The sequence below is a fragment of the Narcine bancroftii genome, chromosome 12 (assembly GCF_036971445.1).
Source record: "Narcine bancroftii isolate sNarBan1 chromosome 12, sNarBan1.hap1, whole genome shotgun sequence".
Classification (NCBI taxonomy): Eukaryota; Metazoa; Chordata; class Chondrichthyes; order Torpediniformes; family Narcinidae; genus Narcine; species Narcine bancroftii.
In genome coordinates this window covers 91,976,081-91,992,056 of record NC_091480.1, presented here as the reverse complement: position 1 = coordinate 91,992,056, position 15,976 = coordinate 91,976,081, and the positions used below count along the sequence as shown (strand labels likewise).

Sequence of the window (15,976 nt, the reverse complement as noted above, 5' to 3'; positions counted from 1 at the left end):
CCTGCAATGCTTTGCTGGTGGAGGAGGCTGGAACAAATTGGGGGCATTTGAGAGACACTTAAGCACATGGATGAAAGAAAAATAGAGGGATACAAGGTAAGAAGGGCTGTTTTGTTTTGGTATGCATATATGGGCCAGCACAACATCATGGGCGAAAGGCCCTGCACTCCTGCTGTAATGTTCTCTATTCTGTTTGAATAAGCTGCCCGAGCCATGAACCAATGTCCATGAACTTCAACCAGACACACCTTTTCATCTTCTTTAACACTACATGGCTCAATAATAGATGCTTTTTTAAAAAAAAGATTAGTGAGCTGATCTTGTACAATATCTTCTACAAACATAAAATTCCACAAAATAGGAAAAGGTTGTCTTTTCAACTTGGAAAAACTTCCCAAATTGTGAAACTAGCTGAAAGTGACATTTATATCTGCAGGAAACATGAATGTGATAAACATGTATGGTCGTAACACCACTTACATCAAGGAATATACTTGACAGCCTTTTATTACTGAATGGAATGCAGTTTGACATTTAGCTGAGGATTGAAATTTGAATCAGTATCTTTCAGGAAACCGCGTGCGATTTAATTCCTTTGAAAATATTTTGATAAAGGGGCTCAGGGCTCAATACCATTCAGATGTTGAGTAGTGTTGCTCATTCCAAGAAAGTTGCGAATAAATCTTGAAGCATTTGCCTTATAATTGCAAATTGATGTTCCCCTCTGAAGCTGACTGAATATTCAAACACCCACATCAAACTCCATCCTGTGCCTTTTGATATCCGTGACACAGGTGCAATAAATTATAACCGTATTATTTTTCGCAGCAGTATACACATTTGGTAACACCGGTGTTAAAACGCCACGCACCTTTTAACAATTCACTTGCTCTTTGCAGAAGTTTAATTTTAAAAATGGAAATTGTAAAAATAAAAGCTGCAGAATTATGACTGATGTGGGAATGTCAATAAAATGTGGAACATCAGACAGGGTTGGATGAAATAGAAAATGAGTTTGACCCTAGCTTAAAGTTACAGCACGAGAATCAAATTTCTTTATTCTGGGCATTTTTCTAATTTTTTTTATATAACTGGAAAGAGTCTTTTAAATGCATAATATGGCTCAAAACTACAAGGTGGCGTCATGGATGATTTAGACATGAAGAATAAAGTTTGGTATTTCAATTAAAACCAATGAATATTTTAAAAATCCTTTTTTTAATGATCATCCCAAGTTTTCATGATTCTTCAACATTTTGGAAGACATCCTGTCTCCTCTTGTTTTACAGATTCTCAGTGGCTTCTGCAAGGATCTTCAGGTCATAACATTTAATGGACTCACAAAATTTCACAGCAAAAGACCAATTTAACCCAGAATTTTCCTGAATAAAGTTTTGTTCACAGGTCTATTGGAAGGGATACTTCGTAAGTCTAAACCATTTGAGTTTGTACTGCACACAGAAACTATAATCGAGTGTTTGAGACAGATGTAAGATTGTAAATAAGCAATAATGAAAATGCACCAGTGTGGGATGATGGAATGAAGTGTAAGCTGGTAGATAAAAGGACAAAATGTACAGGTGGCATTCTTTAATATATCAGCCTATCAATTCATTTTGTTTTCTATGATCACATGAGCAATGAAAGCAGACCACACAGTTTATAGTTTCAGGAATGTAAAGCTATGCTGCCATCAGCTGTGGTGTACAGAGTACAGCTGAACTTTAAAACAAAGTACCACAATTCAAACTCAACCAGAGATTTCCAGTCTCATCTACTTTTCTTTTAAAAAAAGAAACTTTGCATTACCTAGGCATAAACATTTTGCTTACTTTGGAAGGGAGAGGGACCAAAGAACAGGACTGGTAAGAAACTGCTCAAACTCTTTTTAAAAGGGATGAAATTAACCGAGCAGTACTCAGAGAAAAGAGAAACAGGTTAAAAAATATATATACTGTATATACTTTAACTGAAAATAGCTTGGACAAGTTTCACCGAAACTTTGCCTGAATTCGATAACCAACGAATGAACCAAGCACTGTTCGCTGTATCAAAAACATTCATTAAATGAGGACATCAACCTCGATAACAGGACAAAACAAGAACCAGTTTAATTACTATCTTAAAAGATCAGCCTTTTCAAATAAGTTTGAGGTGTCCTCAAAGCATAACATTACAAATTCTACCAAACCAAATCGAAATAGCACACTTTGCTCTAATAAATAAGTTTGGAAAACATGTTCAAAACAAATCAATTTTAGGCAAATAACTCATTAAAAATGATAACTGCACAAAATTATTCACTAAATAAAACTTAAACTTACTATCAAATCCATACAATAATACTTCCGGGGGGGGGGGGGGGGGAAGATTTCCTCTGTAGAGGAAATACACAAAAGGCATTTCAATACAAAATAGTATTTTATTTATATCTTCCACAGACTGGAGATTTTTTTTCCCCTCACTTCTGAACAGCAGTGATTCATAGGAAACAATGCAACTTCAGGATAGGTTTGCTGCAAATTAACCATTTCCTTCTTAGATATAAACAGTTGCGACAGAAGCTTAACTTCTAGGGCTGAAATAGAACTGTTTTGTTTGCAATGAACAGGAAAACATGTTCATTCCCTCTCATTTCATTTGCCAAGCCATCTGAGATAAATGCCAATACATTTTTCCACACATTCTACACATATAACCTCAGCATTCTTTAGAAAACACATTTATACAGCCATGACTCTTTTTTTTTTCTCATCTAAACACTGTTTAGCTTAGAATACTAGGAGCACAAGGGTAAAAATCTAAACTGAACGGTTTTTTCCCACTTTAAAACTTGATCCAAATCTGTGTGGCTTTAATTTCCTCATAAAAAATGTTTTATTATAATAATAAAGCAAGTGCGAATCAGACAGTTCTCTTTTGACTTGTCACAATATACACACTTTAGGTCAGATGTGGCGAAGGAGACCAAGATAGTTATGTTTTCACTGAAAGGACAAAAGAAACTGAGTGGCATCAATCCACAGCTTGGGCACTCTTCACACCATCTACTTTGAGGCTGTCCTTTAGACTCTTGATGGCCCATCCATCTTCTTGTGCTGAGAAGCTGGCTTCAAGTTCAAGAAATGAAGTAGATAAAGTAGTGCAAGTTAAACGGCTACCTTTCTCTCTCCCCTCCTCATCCATCCCTTCCCCATACTGAAAGCTTCTGGGCCAACCTCTAAAAATCTGTATCTGTGTTAAAAAAAAAACAGCAGGAATCCGTTCAGCCAAGTCTAGGGGACACAAGACAATGCAGCAAAAGTTTTGTGTTTTGTTTTTCTCCCCAAAGTGCTTAGTGCAGAAAGGTCATTAGCACACCAAGCACGGTCTCTCCCGCGGCAGGAAGCACGTCGGAAAGCTTCATACATTGCATTGTGCAACATTGTGATTGGGTCAGTGCTGTTAAAATGATTTGCTCCATTTTCAAATGTCACTTTAGGACTGTTTAAGCCGCTTGCGGGGAGGGCCAAGGAAAGGGCATTGTGCTGATGCGAGTGACCGGTAGGCTTCAGCCACCAGATGAGGGTGGGACAAGACCATCGACTTCCAACCAGATGTTTCCATTACGTCAGATGCATGGCTAAAAAGGGGGAAGAGAAATACATTAATTGTATGCATCTACACATTCATAATAGATCAAAGCATTCATTTTCATTATCCACCATTTTACTGCAAATTAATTTGCATTTTTTAAAAAAAAACCCCAACTTATTGGAATGCAACACGGCTATATATGGTTATACTTGCGAGTCACAAAAATGGAATCATTAACAAAAAGGAATTTGATCAAATGAATCTGTTCAAAGAGAAAATGGGAAAACTGATACACACTCAAAGAGGAAGCACCTCTATCATTCCACATGATCAAATTTACCTGCAGAGAACCAGGAGTTCTAGTATGCCTTGCATACTGTGGAGACTTCTAGCAGTTAGCTGCCCCCCCCCCCCCTCCCCCCCACTCTGCGTCACACCACCTGGACCACAAGAACATCTAGATTCCTTGACTACAGCTCAGCATTGTTAGGTCTGCTTTGTTCATGAATGAGTGAGACAAACACCAGGCTGAGTCGAAATCAGGGTTCTTTGTTCTTTATTACCGGATTGTAACACTTGCGACTAACAAAGTTAGTTGGAGAATGCATTCTGCCGTTATCAGCAAAATGGTGATTTTTTATACCCTTGGATATGTGCTTAGAACATCATCATATCATTACTTGTCCAATGACTAAAACTGTTGCTATCCTTTCCCTGCTAGCTTCCTGCCTCTCAATCCATCAATGTCTCTCTTATCTTGTAAGTACAAGGATGCATTCTGTTACTCCTTAGTACTGGGTGACTCCTTCTCCGGTCCCATCTCATGATGTTTTACCTAACAGGAGTACAAGGACACCTCCCCTTCTTGTTACTGCCCTGTACAGGGTAACTCCCTACACATTCCCATCTCATGATGTTTTACCTTACAGCATTCAACATCATCATACCAGAAATACCTGTGTTAAAACCAAGGGATGCAGGACTCTGTTGCCCCTCTGCAAATGGACCCTCAACTTCCTCATCAGCAGAACCGATCAATGTGGATTGGCAACATTACCTCCTCCTCGCTAACCATCAACATGGGGCACCTCAAGGCTCCGTGCTTACTCCCCTGTTCTATTCCTGATATACTCGTGTTCTTCTCCAACACTATCTATGTATTTGCTGACAAGTGTTGTTGGCTAAATAACTGGAAATATTGAGTGAGAATACAGGATCAAGATCCTGCTTGGTTGGTGCCAGAATAGTAATCTTGGTCTCAACATCAACAAGACCATCTTATTGTGTATTTTAGGAAGGTTGAGAGACCACACATTGATGGGGTGAGAGGTTAGCATCTTCAGGTTCCCGGAAGACCACATATCAGAGAACCTTCCCAGAGCCAGGGCATTGAAGCAATTGTAAAAGCACACACACACCTCTTCTGAAATCTGAGGAGATTTGGCATGTGGTCAAATACTCAAATCAACTTTCTACAGATACACTGTGGAAAGTACACCAACTGGTTTCATTATGGCCTGGTTTGGAAATTTGAGTGCCAAGGACTGCAAAAAGCCTCAGAAAGTAGCAAACAGTTAGGTCCTTCACAGTCTTTCAGCTCCCATCTACTGAAAATATTTAGGTGAGGCACTGCCTCAAGAAGTCAGCCAACATCATAAAGGGCCTCCATTATCCTGGTCACAACCTCTCCTTGCTGCTACCTTTGTGAAGAAGGCAAAGAAACCCGAATCTCCAGGTTCAAGAACAGTTCCCGACCGCCCCCCCACCCCCTTACCATAAACTATCAGGCTCTTGAACCTCCCCCGACTACCCTCATCATGAATTACTCTGGTACCACAATAGAGTTGTTTACACTATGGACATGCCACTTTTTCCTGTATTAACTGCAAATATGAATATTGCCTCAGGATTGGTGTAAATTAAGGCATACTATTAAGGTTGCTTGAAAAAGTTGATTGCAGGATACAAGTGCAAAAGTACATTGTACTCATAAGTATAACAATAAATTCATTATTATCCAACATTACCAGAAACTAATTTAAGGGGCAACTTAAGACAACATGCATATCCTGTGTAGAAAAATCATAAAATATTAAAATATGTTGGGATGCAGAAGGGATTCTGGCAGGAAGGTACCATCTATACTATCCACAACTAGCTCCACTATCCTTTGTACCATCTGCAAACTTAATCCCTATTTCATCCAAATGATTTATCAAAATCATGAAGAACAGGGGTCTCAGAATAGATCCATGCAGAGCACCAGCAGTCACCGACCTCCAGGTAGAATATGTTCCATCTACTACGACACTCTGCTTTCTGCAGGCAAGCCAATTCTGAATCCAAGCAGCCACAGTTCTCCAGTTTCCATGCCTCATGTCTTTCTGAATGAGACTACCAGACTACCTTGTGAATCAAGTCTGGTCAGCCTGGAGCAGAATGCGTGCAGGATATAGTGTTGAGTAGGTAGACCATCTCTAGCCAACAAGCAACTTTGAAGTGCACAGAAACAGGCTGTTAGGGGGAGAAAGCTAAACAATATCCCACCCAACTCCCTTCCACAAGTGCTCAAGGGACTAGCAGCCATTAATATCTTTCCTGTGTGTGTGTGTGTGTGTGTGTGTGTTATATATGAGATCATTGCAAACAAGCAACATTGGACTTATTCTTTAATTATACAAAAGCCAATTATTTTAATAACTGTTTTGGTGAATTAATCACATGAATAGGGAGTCAGAATCTTGTCAATTTTTTCCTTCCCAGCAGATACAAGTGTCACAATGGCATCCTGGTTGAAATCAGCTAACAGGAAAAAATACAACAGATTAAATCTGGGCAAGCAAAAGCTCATTTTAAAATATTGTCAACTCAGTGCTATATTTACAAGCTAAAATTATGAACAACCTTTTAAATGCTCTCCACACACCATTCATCAGAAAAATAATCATAGCGAACCAAGAAAAAAATAAGTCATAAGGCTGCTGGAACCTGGAGCAAAAAACAAATTGTTCCAAGAACTCAATGGGTCGAGTGACATCCGACTGTCGGGGTGGGGAGGTGGGAGAAACTATCATCATTTCGAGTTGAGACTCTACATCAGGCATGACTCAAGAAAATCCGATTGCCAAGTTTTGTTTGAGAACATTCAGTTTGCAATTTGTCAAGTAAAACTAAAAGCAGTACTCTGATTGTTCCTTCGTTACCTGAATTTGTAGAAGAGGCTCCAAAAAGAACACAAACTTAAAGCATGTAAAAGCATAGAGTGGTAGAGATTTACATTTTAATGAGTTCAAAATCTTAAATATTCTTATTCTCATTAAAACCTTTGGGACAATACAATAAATTTCTGCTTTTTCATTTTGTTTTGTTTGCAATTTATAAACTAGGATCACTTTCCGACAGGGACACCTAACAAAATACTAATCAGAAAATCAAAAGTTGTAGTGTTTTTTTGGGGTTTTGTTTTGTACACACATCCTTTATTTCATATACTTCCTTTTTAAGATGAAAACTAGAAGAGAAACTGGCCTAACATTGCTGTCGCAGAGTGCAATCAGATCATGGATTAAAGTCTTTATCCATAAATAACATGATTGACATCCTAAGTCTGCATTACTGCTTTTTTTTTAAAAAAAGTTCAGACATACAGCACAATAATAAGGCCATTTCAGCCCACGAATCCATACCACCCAATTAACCTACTCCCCCGGTACATTTCAGAAGCAAATTTCACTCATCTTCTGGTTAAAATATCTACAACCATTGATCATCTGCAAACTTAGGATTAGGATGTTTTGCAAGTGAGAAGGATTTGATTGCTTATTTCTTTGAGTCAAGGGAAGATCCTCGCCACAAACTCTGTACCAAAACTATCAAGACTATTCTCCCAGGAAACTACAAAAAGGATCACTATTAATCTGCCGAAGGGAACATTCATATGAGACTAACTTCTCTCCTGCATATTACCAGTCTTAATAAAAGGTTTCTGTTCAAAACATTTTGCATACTTTTTAATCCTATGGAGTTCGCCCAGCAGACTGCATTTAGATTTACAAAGTTTCCACTTTAAAAAAAAAAGAGCCATTTTATCCTTTCCCATTTGAAAGGCATTTCAAAACTGAAAATAATGCGATTTTGCAGAAGTAGAGGGATGGGTCAGTAAGTTTACAGATGATAGGAAGGTTGGAGATGTTGCGAATAATGTTCTACACTATCATGAGTTAAAACAGGATATAGCAGGATGCAGTTTACAGAAATGTAGCAGATGGAGTTCAATCCAGACAAGTGTGAGGTGAGGTGAGGCATTTTGGTAGGTACTTAACAGTAGGGCAGGTCCAAATCTTTACTAACAGAAAGACCAGTTAGCAGCAGAAAATCGAGCACCATCATGCTGAGCACTCGTTCACCTCAGGCCCGTGTGCTCAGCCTGCTTCTGTTCATGCTGCTACTGACCCATGACTGCAACATAAGACCCAGCCCCAACAGAGTCATCAAGTTTGCAGATGACACGACGGTCATTGGCCTCATCAGCAACAACGATCAGTCGCCCTAAAAGAGGTGGAAAATCTTGTTCGGGTGCGAGAATAACAACCCGAGTCTCAATGTGGACAAGACAAAGGAGATGACTGTGGATAACAGGAGGGCTAGAGACAACCATCCACCTCGACACATCAATAACACTGTAGTGGAGAGAGTAGAGAGCACCAAGTTCCTTGGAGTTCACTTAAATAGTGACCTATCCTGCACACACATCTCCTCACGTATCAGGAAGGCGCAACAGTGACGACACTTCTTGAGAAGATTGAGGTGGGTAAGGTTACCAGTCATCATCCTGTCAACTTTCTACAGGAGCTCTACTGAGCGTGTCCTGGCTGACTGCATCACAGTGTGGTACGGTTCCTGGAGAGTACTGGATCGGAGGTCAATCCACAGTGGTAGAGTGGATCAGTGGGGTCTCTCTCCACCCCATTAATGTGATCTACTGGGATTGTTGTCTGAAGAGGGCTCGCAAAATCATTAAGGATCCCTGACCACCCTGCACTCAGCATCTTTCGGCTTATCAGAGACAGAATCACCAGGCTAGAAACAGCTTCTTCCCACAGACAGTGAGATTGCTGAATGACTGATAAATTGCTCATACAATCCCCTCTGAAAATCTACTATTATTTAACAATGTTTAAAAATATATGTAACTGCATACAAATCTCTTGTAAATACATGTACTATGTTTATACATGTGTTTGCATGTTTTTACACAGAGGACCGAAAAATGTTGTTTCGTTGAGTTGTACTTTCAATTTTATGAAAACAATAAACAAACTTGAAATCCGTAGATCTCTTGTGGTCGCTGTGCGGGTTGACAGGACAGTTAAGTAAGCCCTTGATATGCTGGGCTTCGTTGATCAGGGGATTAAGTTCAGGAGTTGTGGGGTAACTTTGCAGCTCTATACGTCTTATAGGGCAAGGTGACTTAATAGAGGGCTACAAGGATCTGAGAGGCATAGATAGGGTAGACAGTCAGCACCTTTTTCCCAGCAAAGGAGTACCAAACACCAGAGGATAATGTACAAAGCGAAGGGAGAAAGGTTTAGGGGAGTTATGAGGGGCAAGTTTACAGTTGTGGGTACTTGGAAAGCATTGCAGGGATGAAGGAAGTTGGAACAATAAGAGCACTTAAGGCAAGCACATGGATGAAAGAAAAATAGAGGGTTATGAGGAAGGGCAGGTTTAATCTTATAATGGTAGGTATATATGGGCCAGCACATCATGGGCCGAAGGGCCTCTACTGTGTTGTAATGATCTATGTTCTATAATTCATAAAGAATGCCATAAAATGTATTAATTATTTCTCTCCATTACTCAAATGTCAAGTTTCCATGAGATAAAATTTACTCACATTATTTATGCTATTTAAGCATATTGATGTTTCACACAAAATGTCAAGTCTGTAATCAAATTCTAGAAAAGCATAGAAAATGTCTAAATATAATTTCTATGCAAAGCCCTTTGAGGCCTGAATGGTGTAACTATCACCTTTAAATTTTCCATTTGTGTATCACAAGTAATAAGGTCATTTTACTTAACACAAAAACATGGGAGATGTACAATTTCAATTATTCTTGAATTCTGCATCAGACAACACTGTCAACGGAGTTCTTGAATATTAAAAGAACTTTAATTATATTTGATGAAAAGATGAAAAACTGGCAACGAAGCTATATTGTCTAGTGAAAAAATTTTCTTGCCTCTAAAAAAAATGCTCTCATTGACCACCTTAAAGGTTTGTTTACTTACCATCGACCACATACAAGAAACCTATGTTTTTGGAGGGTGGGAGGAAACCCACGCAGACACAGGGAGAACGTTTAAAAACTCCAAATGGACAGTGCTCATGACAACACTAACCGTGCTGCCCGATGGAGAATTGTTGTTTTCTTTATTGTCAAATTTATAGCTTTGTTTTTACATGTTACTTATAATACCAGTAATAGTTGTCTTCACAGACCACCAGTTTCATTGTCTCCTGCATTAAGAGGCAATATTGGGGCCATGCCCAACAGCATATGATTAAAATATAAGTTGTTGATAGCTATACAAAATCACCATCACCTTTTTTTCCCCCATAAATACCACAGTTCATTTATTAGCAAAAGAGTTCATCACCTGAGCAAAATCTTCCATCTCTCATGGCTACTGAAAAGCATGCCCTTTATTCTCCAGTTCTATTTGTATCCACTCTTGCCCACCCTAACAAAAGAAAATCTAAGAGCACCAGTACACTGTGGAATGAGTTTCTGTGAATAACACATTTTCATCCCATTTCACTTTCAATCAGCTGAATAAACAGTGATGTGCAAAAAAAGTTTACCAGCCTCATTCATAAACCATTCTTCCCTTGAAAAAAATTTGTTAGGAAGTGATAAATGGGAGCTGAAATGTTAATGGAATTACTAATACAGAAACTGCAAACAGTTAATGAAGGTAATAATGCAAAACATCTAGTTAGCAGCAGATGGATTATTAAATATCTGTTTTTAAGCAATCGTTCCAGTTCCTCATCCTGAGGAAGAGAAAATTTAAAAAACGGAAATGTTTTATAGTTAGTATTTATTATACATTTGCAATTCAGTGTACTTTAAATCAGGGGTGGCCAACCTTTTAATTTGGACATACAGCACAGTAACAGGCCTTTTTGGCCCATGAGTACATACTGGGGGTGTAGGTTAATTGGGCAGCATCGACTCATGGGCCGAAATGGCCTGTTACTGTGCTATATGTCGAAATTAAAAATTAAAAGGTTATCCGCCCCTGCTTTAAGTCAAAACCTTTATGATCAATGCATGTTCTACATTTAGAGATGCCAAGGCTGGTTGCCATGATCAATGAGCTTTAAAAGTAAAAATTGTATCATTTTTATACTTTCATTAACAAGTGCAAATAATCCTTCTGGGTTGGCAAATTTTGCGATGAAATTTTCATACTTTTATAAATCCCCCCACCCCAAAAATTTCTCATATCCATTTTAGACACAACTTTTATAAACTTAATTATTATTTATTTATTAACAGTTAAGCATTAATCTTACAAGAAATTGGAGAGGCACCTACTTAACGTATCTGATGTTAAAATGTAACCTCAATGTCCATTCACATTTATGACCAGAAATGAAATAATTCACAGGGCACAAATTTGGAATTCAAAATATTCCTAAGACTTGTAGCTCAAATCCTAAAGTTACTGGCTTTAGAAATTTTCTCAAACTAGAATGGAATCAAAAACAAGTAAGCATACAAAATAATTGTGTTGGGACAGTAAAAGTGTCCACTGTTGTTTTGCAGGTATTTGGGGACCGTGAAGATGGAGAGTGACAAGAGAAAGCAGGATAACAGTACTCCTGGCTTGAATACCAGTTTTCACGACATTTCAAAGACTTAAGTAGTTGATAACTTAGATTAATTCCATTTTAGACTGAACAACAACAGACTAAAGTTAAACCAAGTTACAAAACATTAAATTATTGGTAACCAGCATACATATTTGGTTATAGCTTTGCCATGGCATTGAACTTCAGTACTCACTAGTTAATGAAGTCTACTGCTTGAGTTTTGAGCTGATCTGCACTGTGTAGATCTGCCAGGATTAAAATTTCTGCTGCATTTTCCACAGACAAATTGCTGCAAAGAGCATCCTCGCACATTACCTTCAAACGCTCCAAAGCATACTGAAACAATAAAAGTTGGATCATTTAGAAGCAAATGATGGGCAAATATTACATAGCTAAAGCTCTGCTTTCTTCATTGAAGCTAATTAAAATCATTACCTTTTTAAAAGTGCAGTTGTTTTTAATGGGGAAGAAAGAACACATTCACTGGTGACTATTTTTAACTCACAAGAAAGCTGCATTTTGAATTCAGCTGATGTCAATGTGGTGGCTTGCAATGAGTTACCCAAATAACCTAGTGCTGTGCTTAATATCTGCAAGTCACAGTTCAAGTACACATGCAGATTTTTTTTTTAATGTGAAAAGCATTTTTCCTCTATCCTCCTTTCAGACAATAAGTGCTAGATGACTAGCACATGACATACGAATATGCAGGGATTGGAAGTGCAGGCAGAAGCAATTTAACTTAATTTGGCATTATACTCAAGCACAAACATCTGAAGCTGAAGTGCCCCATTCCCTGTGTGATTCCACATGCTGGGTTTCAAAAGGTTCATTCATCCTTCCACCAATTAGTTGAAATGTGCGCACTCACGACCACTCCTCACACAACCCTGCAGTTATTTTGAACACACAGCCAAGAGAAATACAACTTTCTCATTTATTCTATTTGAGTCTCTCAATTTTATACTCTTCAATTTAAGTCTCTTAATCCATCTTTCCCAAACATTAGATAAATAATATGCAATAAGTTATGAATTGCAGTAAGAGGTGCTCAATTTTAAAATAAAACTGCTACAATAGAGCACTGTGTCTAACAATCCATATTGCATTTATCGTCTTTGCAAGCAATATTTTCAAATTTATTATTTCCCTTCTCTGAATTAATCTTTCTTATCTAATCCTTAATAATGACTCACACCCCCCCCCCCATTACTCCCCATAAAAGCAAGGCAATTCCCCAAAATTTACACTGATCAATAGTCCATCTCTCGTGCATTTCCATCAACATCCCCTCATTCACCCATTCCATTATAATTCCCTGTAATTTGTCCACGTGACAAAATCCAATTTTCCTCATCATTCCACGTATTTCCTCAGTCCAGGTACATCCCGGTAATGATTTTATTCTTCATTATTAACTTTCAATACTTATCCTGAGCATGCAGCCTAAACTAAAAGTCAAGCAGTTAACTGGAACCTTACATGTTCCAATTTGTAGACCTCATTATCACATACTTTTAATGTTAATGTGCACTATTCTTTGATCCTAATGTAAAAACAACCATATTACAAATGCAGGTGCTCCTCAACTTGCGATGGGGGTTGCATCTCAGCAAACCCCTTGTAAATTGAAATAATCCCAAGTGAAAAAAAAACCTTCAGTTGAAAAAAAAATCGCAAGTCAAAAAAGAACACTGCACCTACCATTCTTTTATAATTAAATTTTGAATACCTTTATCCACAATGAAAAAAAAAATTAACGTACACAGCTGAAAGCACAATGCGCATGAAGAATGTTTGTAGCATTGAGACTGCAAGCGTGGATGAGTCAGCGTCGCGAGAGAGGGTAAACTGTACGATACTCTCGCACAATGCTGCCATCACCCAACATTGCAAGAAAGTAGCATAGCGTATATTGCAAGCGCGGGAAGAGATTGGAATTCAAAATTGAAAGTAGGGATTCCAACCACTGTAACGTTAAAAAATTGTAAGTTGGACCATCGTAAGTAGGGGAGCACCTGTATTCTAAATTTCCATCTTGGCTCATGCCCTAAACCTCTGTTATACACTAAACCAGGATTTCCAGAAATCCATTCAAATACCAGAGTATCCCTCTGGGGAAAAAAAAGCTTTAATCCTCATGCTTTCCTAGCTCCAATTCAGTTTTCTTTCCTCTCCACTTTAATTGCATTAGTTATCTATCCTTCCCCTAAATTCACACCAACTAATAATTGGTTAAGGATCTCCTTAGCAGCATCTCATGAAACCCATGGTACAATATCCAGTGTATTACTCCCTCAGTGTTTTTCACAGGGTTGAAATCCATGGAGGCCATTTTCTGCAGGAATGTGATCATTTAACTTTAAAGACAAATATTAACGTTTTCCCTATTATAGATTATTAAAGTAGTAAGGGGGTTGGATGAACAAGAATAAAGGATTTGAATGTGAGTACATGTATAAAAAACTACTCTTTGGGAGAGCAGGGTGACAATATAGTCCAGATGAGAACCTGTTTCTGGCTATGGAGTTCAAGTGGTGTAAAATCTGAGAAGTTGTAAGGTCAGGTATCATATTTTGACTGTGCTTTGCATGGTGGTTGAGCTGTAACAATTATGTTTGCTGGGGGTGGGGGGGGGGTGGAAGAGGGGGTATGAATCATGGAGTTGGCTCTGAACAAATAATTCTATCAGTATTGTCACCGGAATATAGAATATCATGACCTACTACTCCAGAGCAAGGTGCACTGGACACAGAGCAAGCAGGTACATTTTCAATGGATTTGAAAACATTGGAGTTCTAATTCCATGCAAAGTGATTAGCCATCTGTTGGAGATGAAAACTAGATTTGCAACTCTAAATTCAACTCCAAAGATAAATAAAATTAAAACCTTTGTTTGGGGTCAAGTAGCATGCAATTCTAAGCACAGTTAAACCCAATGTGTTCTTTTGTTAAGCGTTAGCCAACTGTGGACTCTTGCCACCCTCCTCTTTCACCTTATCAGCAGCTGCAAGCAAGTCGTCTGCCATTTTGTCAAGATTTGGTGCCTTCCCCGTATAAATGAAGCACATCATCTCCTTAAATACTTCAGGTTCCACATCATTTATTTCCACTCGGTTCTACAACAAAATTAAAGGAAAAGAGAGTTTTGAATTAAATCCATCTTCATCTGCTCAGTATTGTGCACATTTTTGGGGGAAATAAAAAAAAATTAAATATTGCATCAGCTTAGCACCTGTTACAGCTTTACATGACAAATACTGCACATATTACATGACAAACATCCTGCTGTTTCATAAATTTTCTTAATTGCACTTTATAAAATCAACAACAATTATTCCACAGGATAAAATGTGTATATTTTCATGCTGTAACACTACACTCCTGTTCGGCTCCGAATCATAGGTCCTCTACCAGCATCACCTACGGCTCCTAGAACGCTTCCACCAGCGTTGTCTCCGCTCCATCCTCAACATTCATTGGAGCGACTTCATCCCTAACGTCGAAGTTCTCGAGATGGCAGAGGCCGACAGCATCAAATGCACGCTGTTGAAGATCCAACTGCGCTGGGTAGGTCACGTCTCCAGAATGGAGGACCATCGCCTTCCCAAGATCGTGTTATATGGCGAGTTCTCCACTGGCCACTGTGACAGAGGTGCATCAAAGAAGACGTACAAGGACTGCCTAAAGAAATCTCTTGGTGCCTGCCACATTGACCACCGCCAGTGGGCTGATATCGTCTCAAACCGTGCATCTTGGCGCCTCACAGTTCGGCGGGCAGCAACCTCCTTTGAAGAAGACCGCAGAGCCCACCTCACTGACAAAAGGCAAAGGAGGAAAAGCCCAACACCCAACCCCAACCCACCAATTTTCCCCTGCAACCGCTGCAACCGTGTCTGCCTGTCCCGCATCAGACTTGTCAGCCACAAACGAGCTTGCAGCTGACGTGGACATTTACCCCCTCCATAAATCTTCGTCCGCGAAGTTAAGCCAAAGAAGAAAGAAGAACACCTGATAAGGCCTAAAAGTGTGGTTAATGCCTTTCAACCTAACTATGCATTCTAGAGGTCCTTAGAAGGATGCAAGAAGAGAAACTTTGAATGCTTTCTCATGTAATCTTGGGATTCATGAGGATCAGCCACAAACCAGTCCCACCTGTTACAGAGTTCTGTGTTGTGTATTGGCCTATATGTTGTGTGGTTTTATGTTAAAAAGTGACACTTTGCCTTAGAGAGCCAAGGTGAAGGTGGACTGCTGAGAGAGTGGGAGACAGACCAGGCATGTGCAGAAAATGATCTAAAAATTTCTGAAACTGTAGAGTGGAAGGCGGCCCAGAGCACGAGTCCTGGTCTGGAGGACGGTTTAGAATGTTGAGCATTTTGAAAGGGATGAACATTCCGAAGGCAGCCAGAAGGATCCGGACCAAGCCAGAGGTTCCTCTCTCTGCAAGCAACACAAGACAACTTCGAATTTTGTGCCCTCTCTCTCTCTCTCTCTCTCTCTCTCTCTCTCTCT

At 39.0% G+C, this 15,976-nt stretch overlaps 1 protein-coding gene across 5 annotated transcripts in view; it reads right to left on the bottom strand.

Moving 5' to 3' along the window:
* Positions 1–1,575: 1,575 nt before the first annotated feature.
* spop (speckle type BTB/POZ protein) overlaps positions 1,576–15,976 on the bottom strand; it is a 191,585-nt gene continuing 177,184 nt past the window's right edge. For 4 of the 5 annotated variants that reach the window (XM_069904761.1, XM_069904759.1, XM_069904758.1 and 1 more), the window contains 3 exons: positions 14,458–14,580; positions 11,655–11,797; positions 1,576–3,622 (listed from right to left, as the gene is read on the bottom strand). In XM_069904761.1, the coding sequence (XP_069760862.1) occupies positions 3,478–3,622; positions 11,655–11,797; positions 14,458–14,580 (411 nt within the window). In that variant the 3' untranslated portion in view covers positions 1,576–3,477. Of the gene's footprint in view, positions 3,623–6,277; positions 6,379–11,654; positions 11,798–14,457; positions 14,581–15,976 lie in introns of those variants that run through there. The other variant, XM_069904763.1, reaches the window with a different exon arrangement.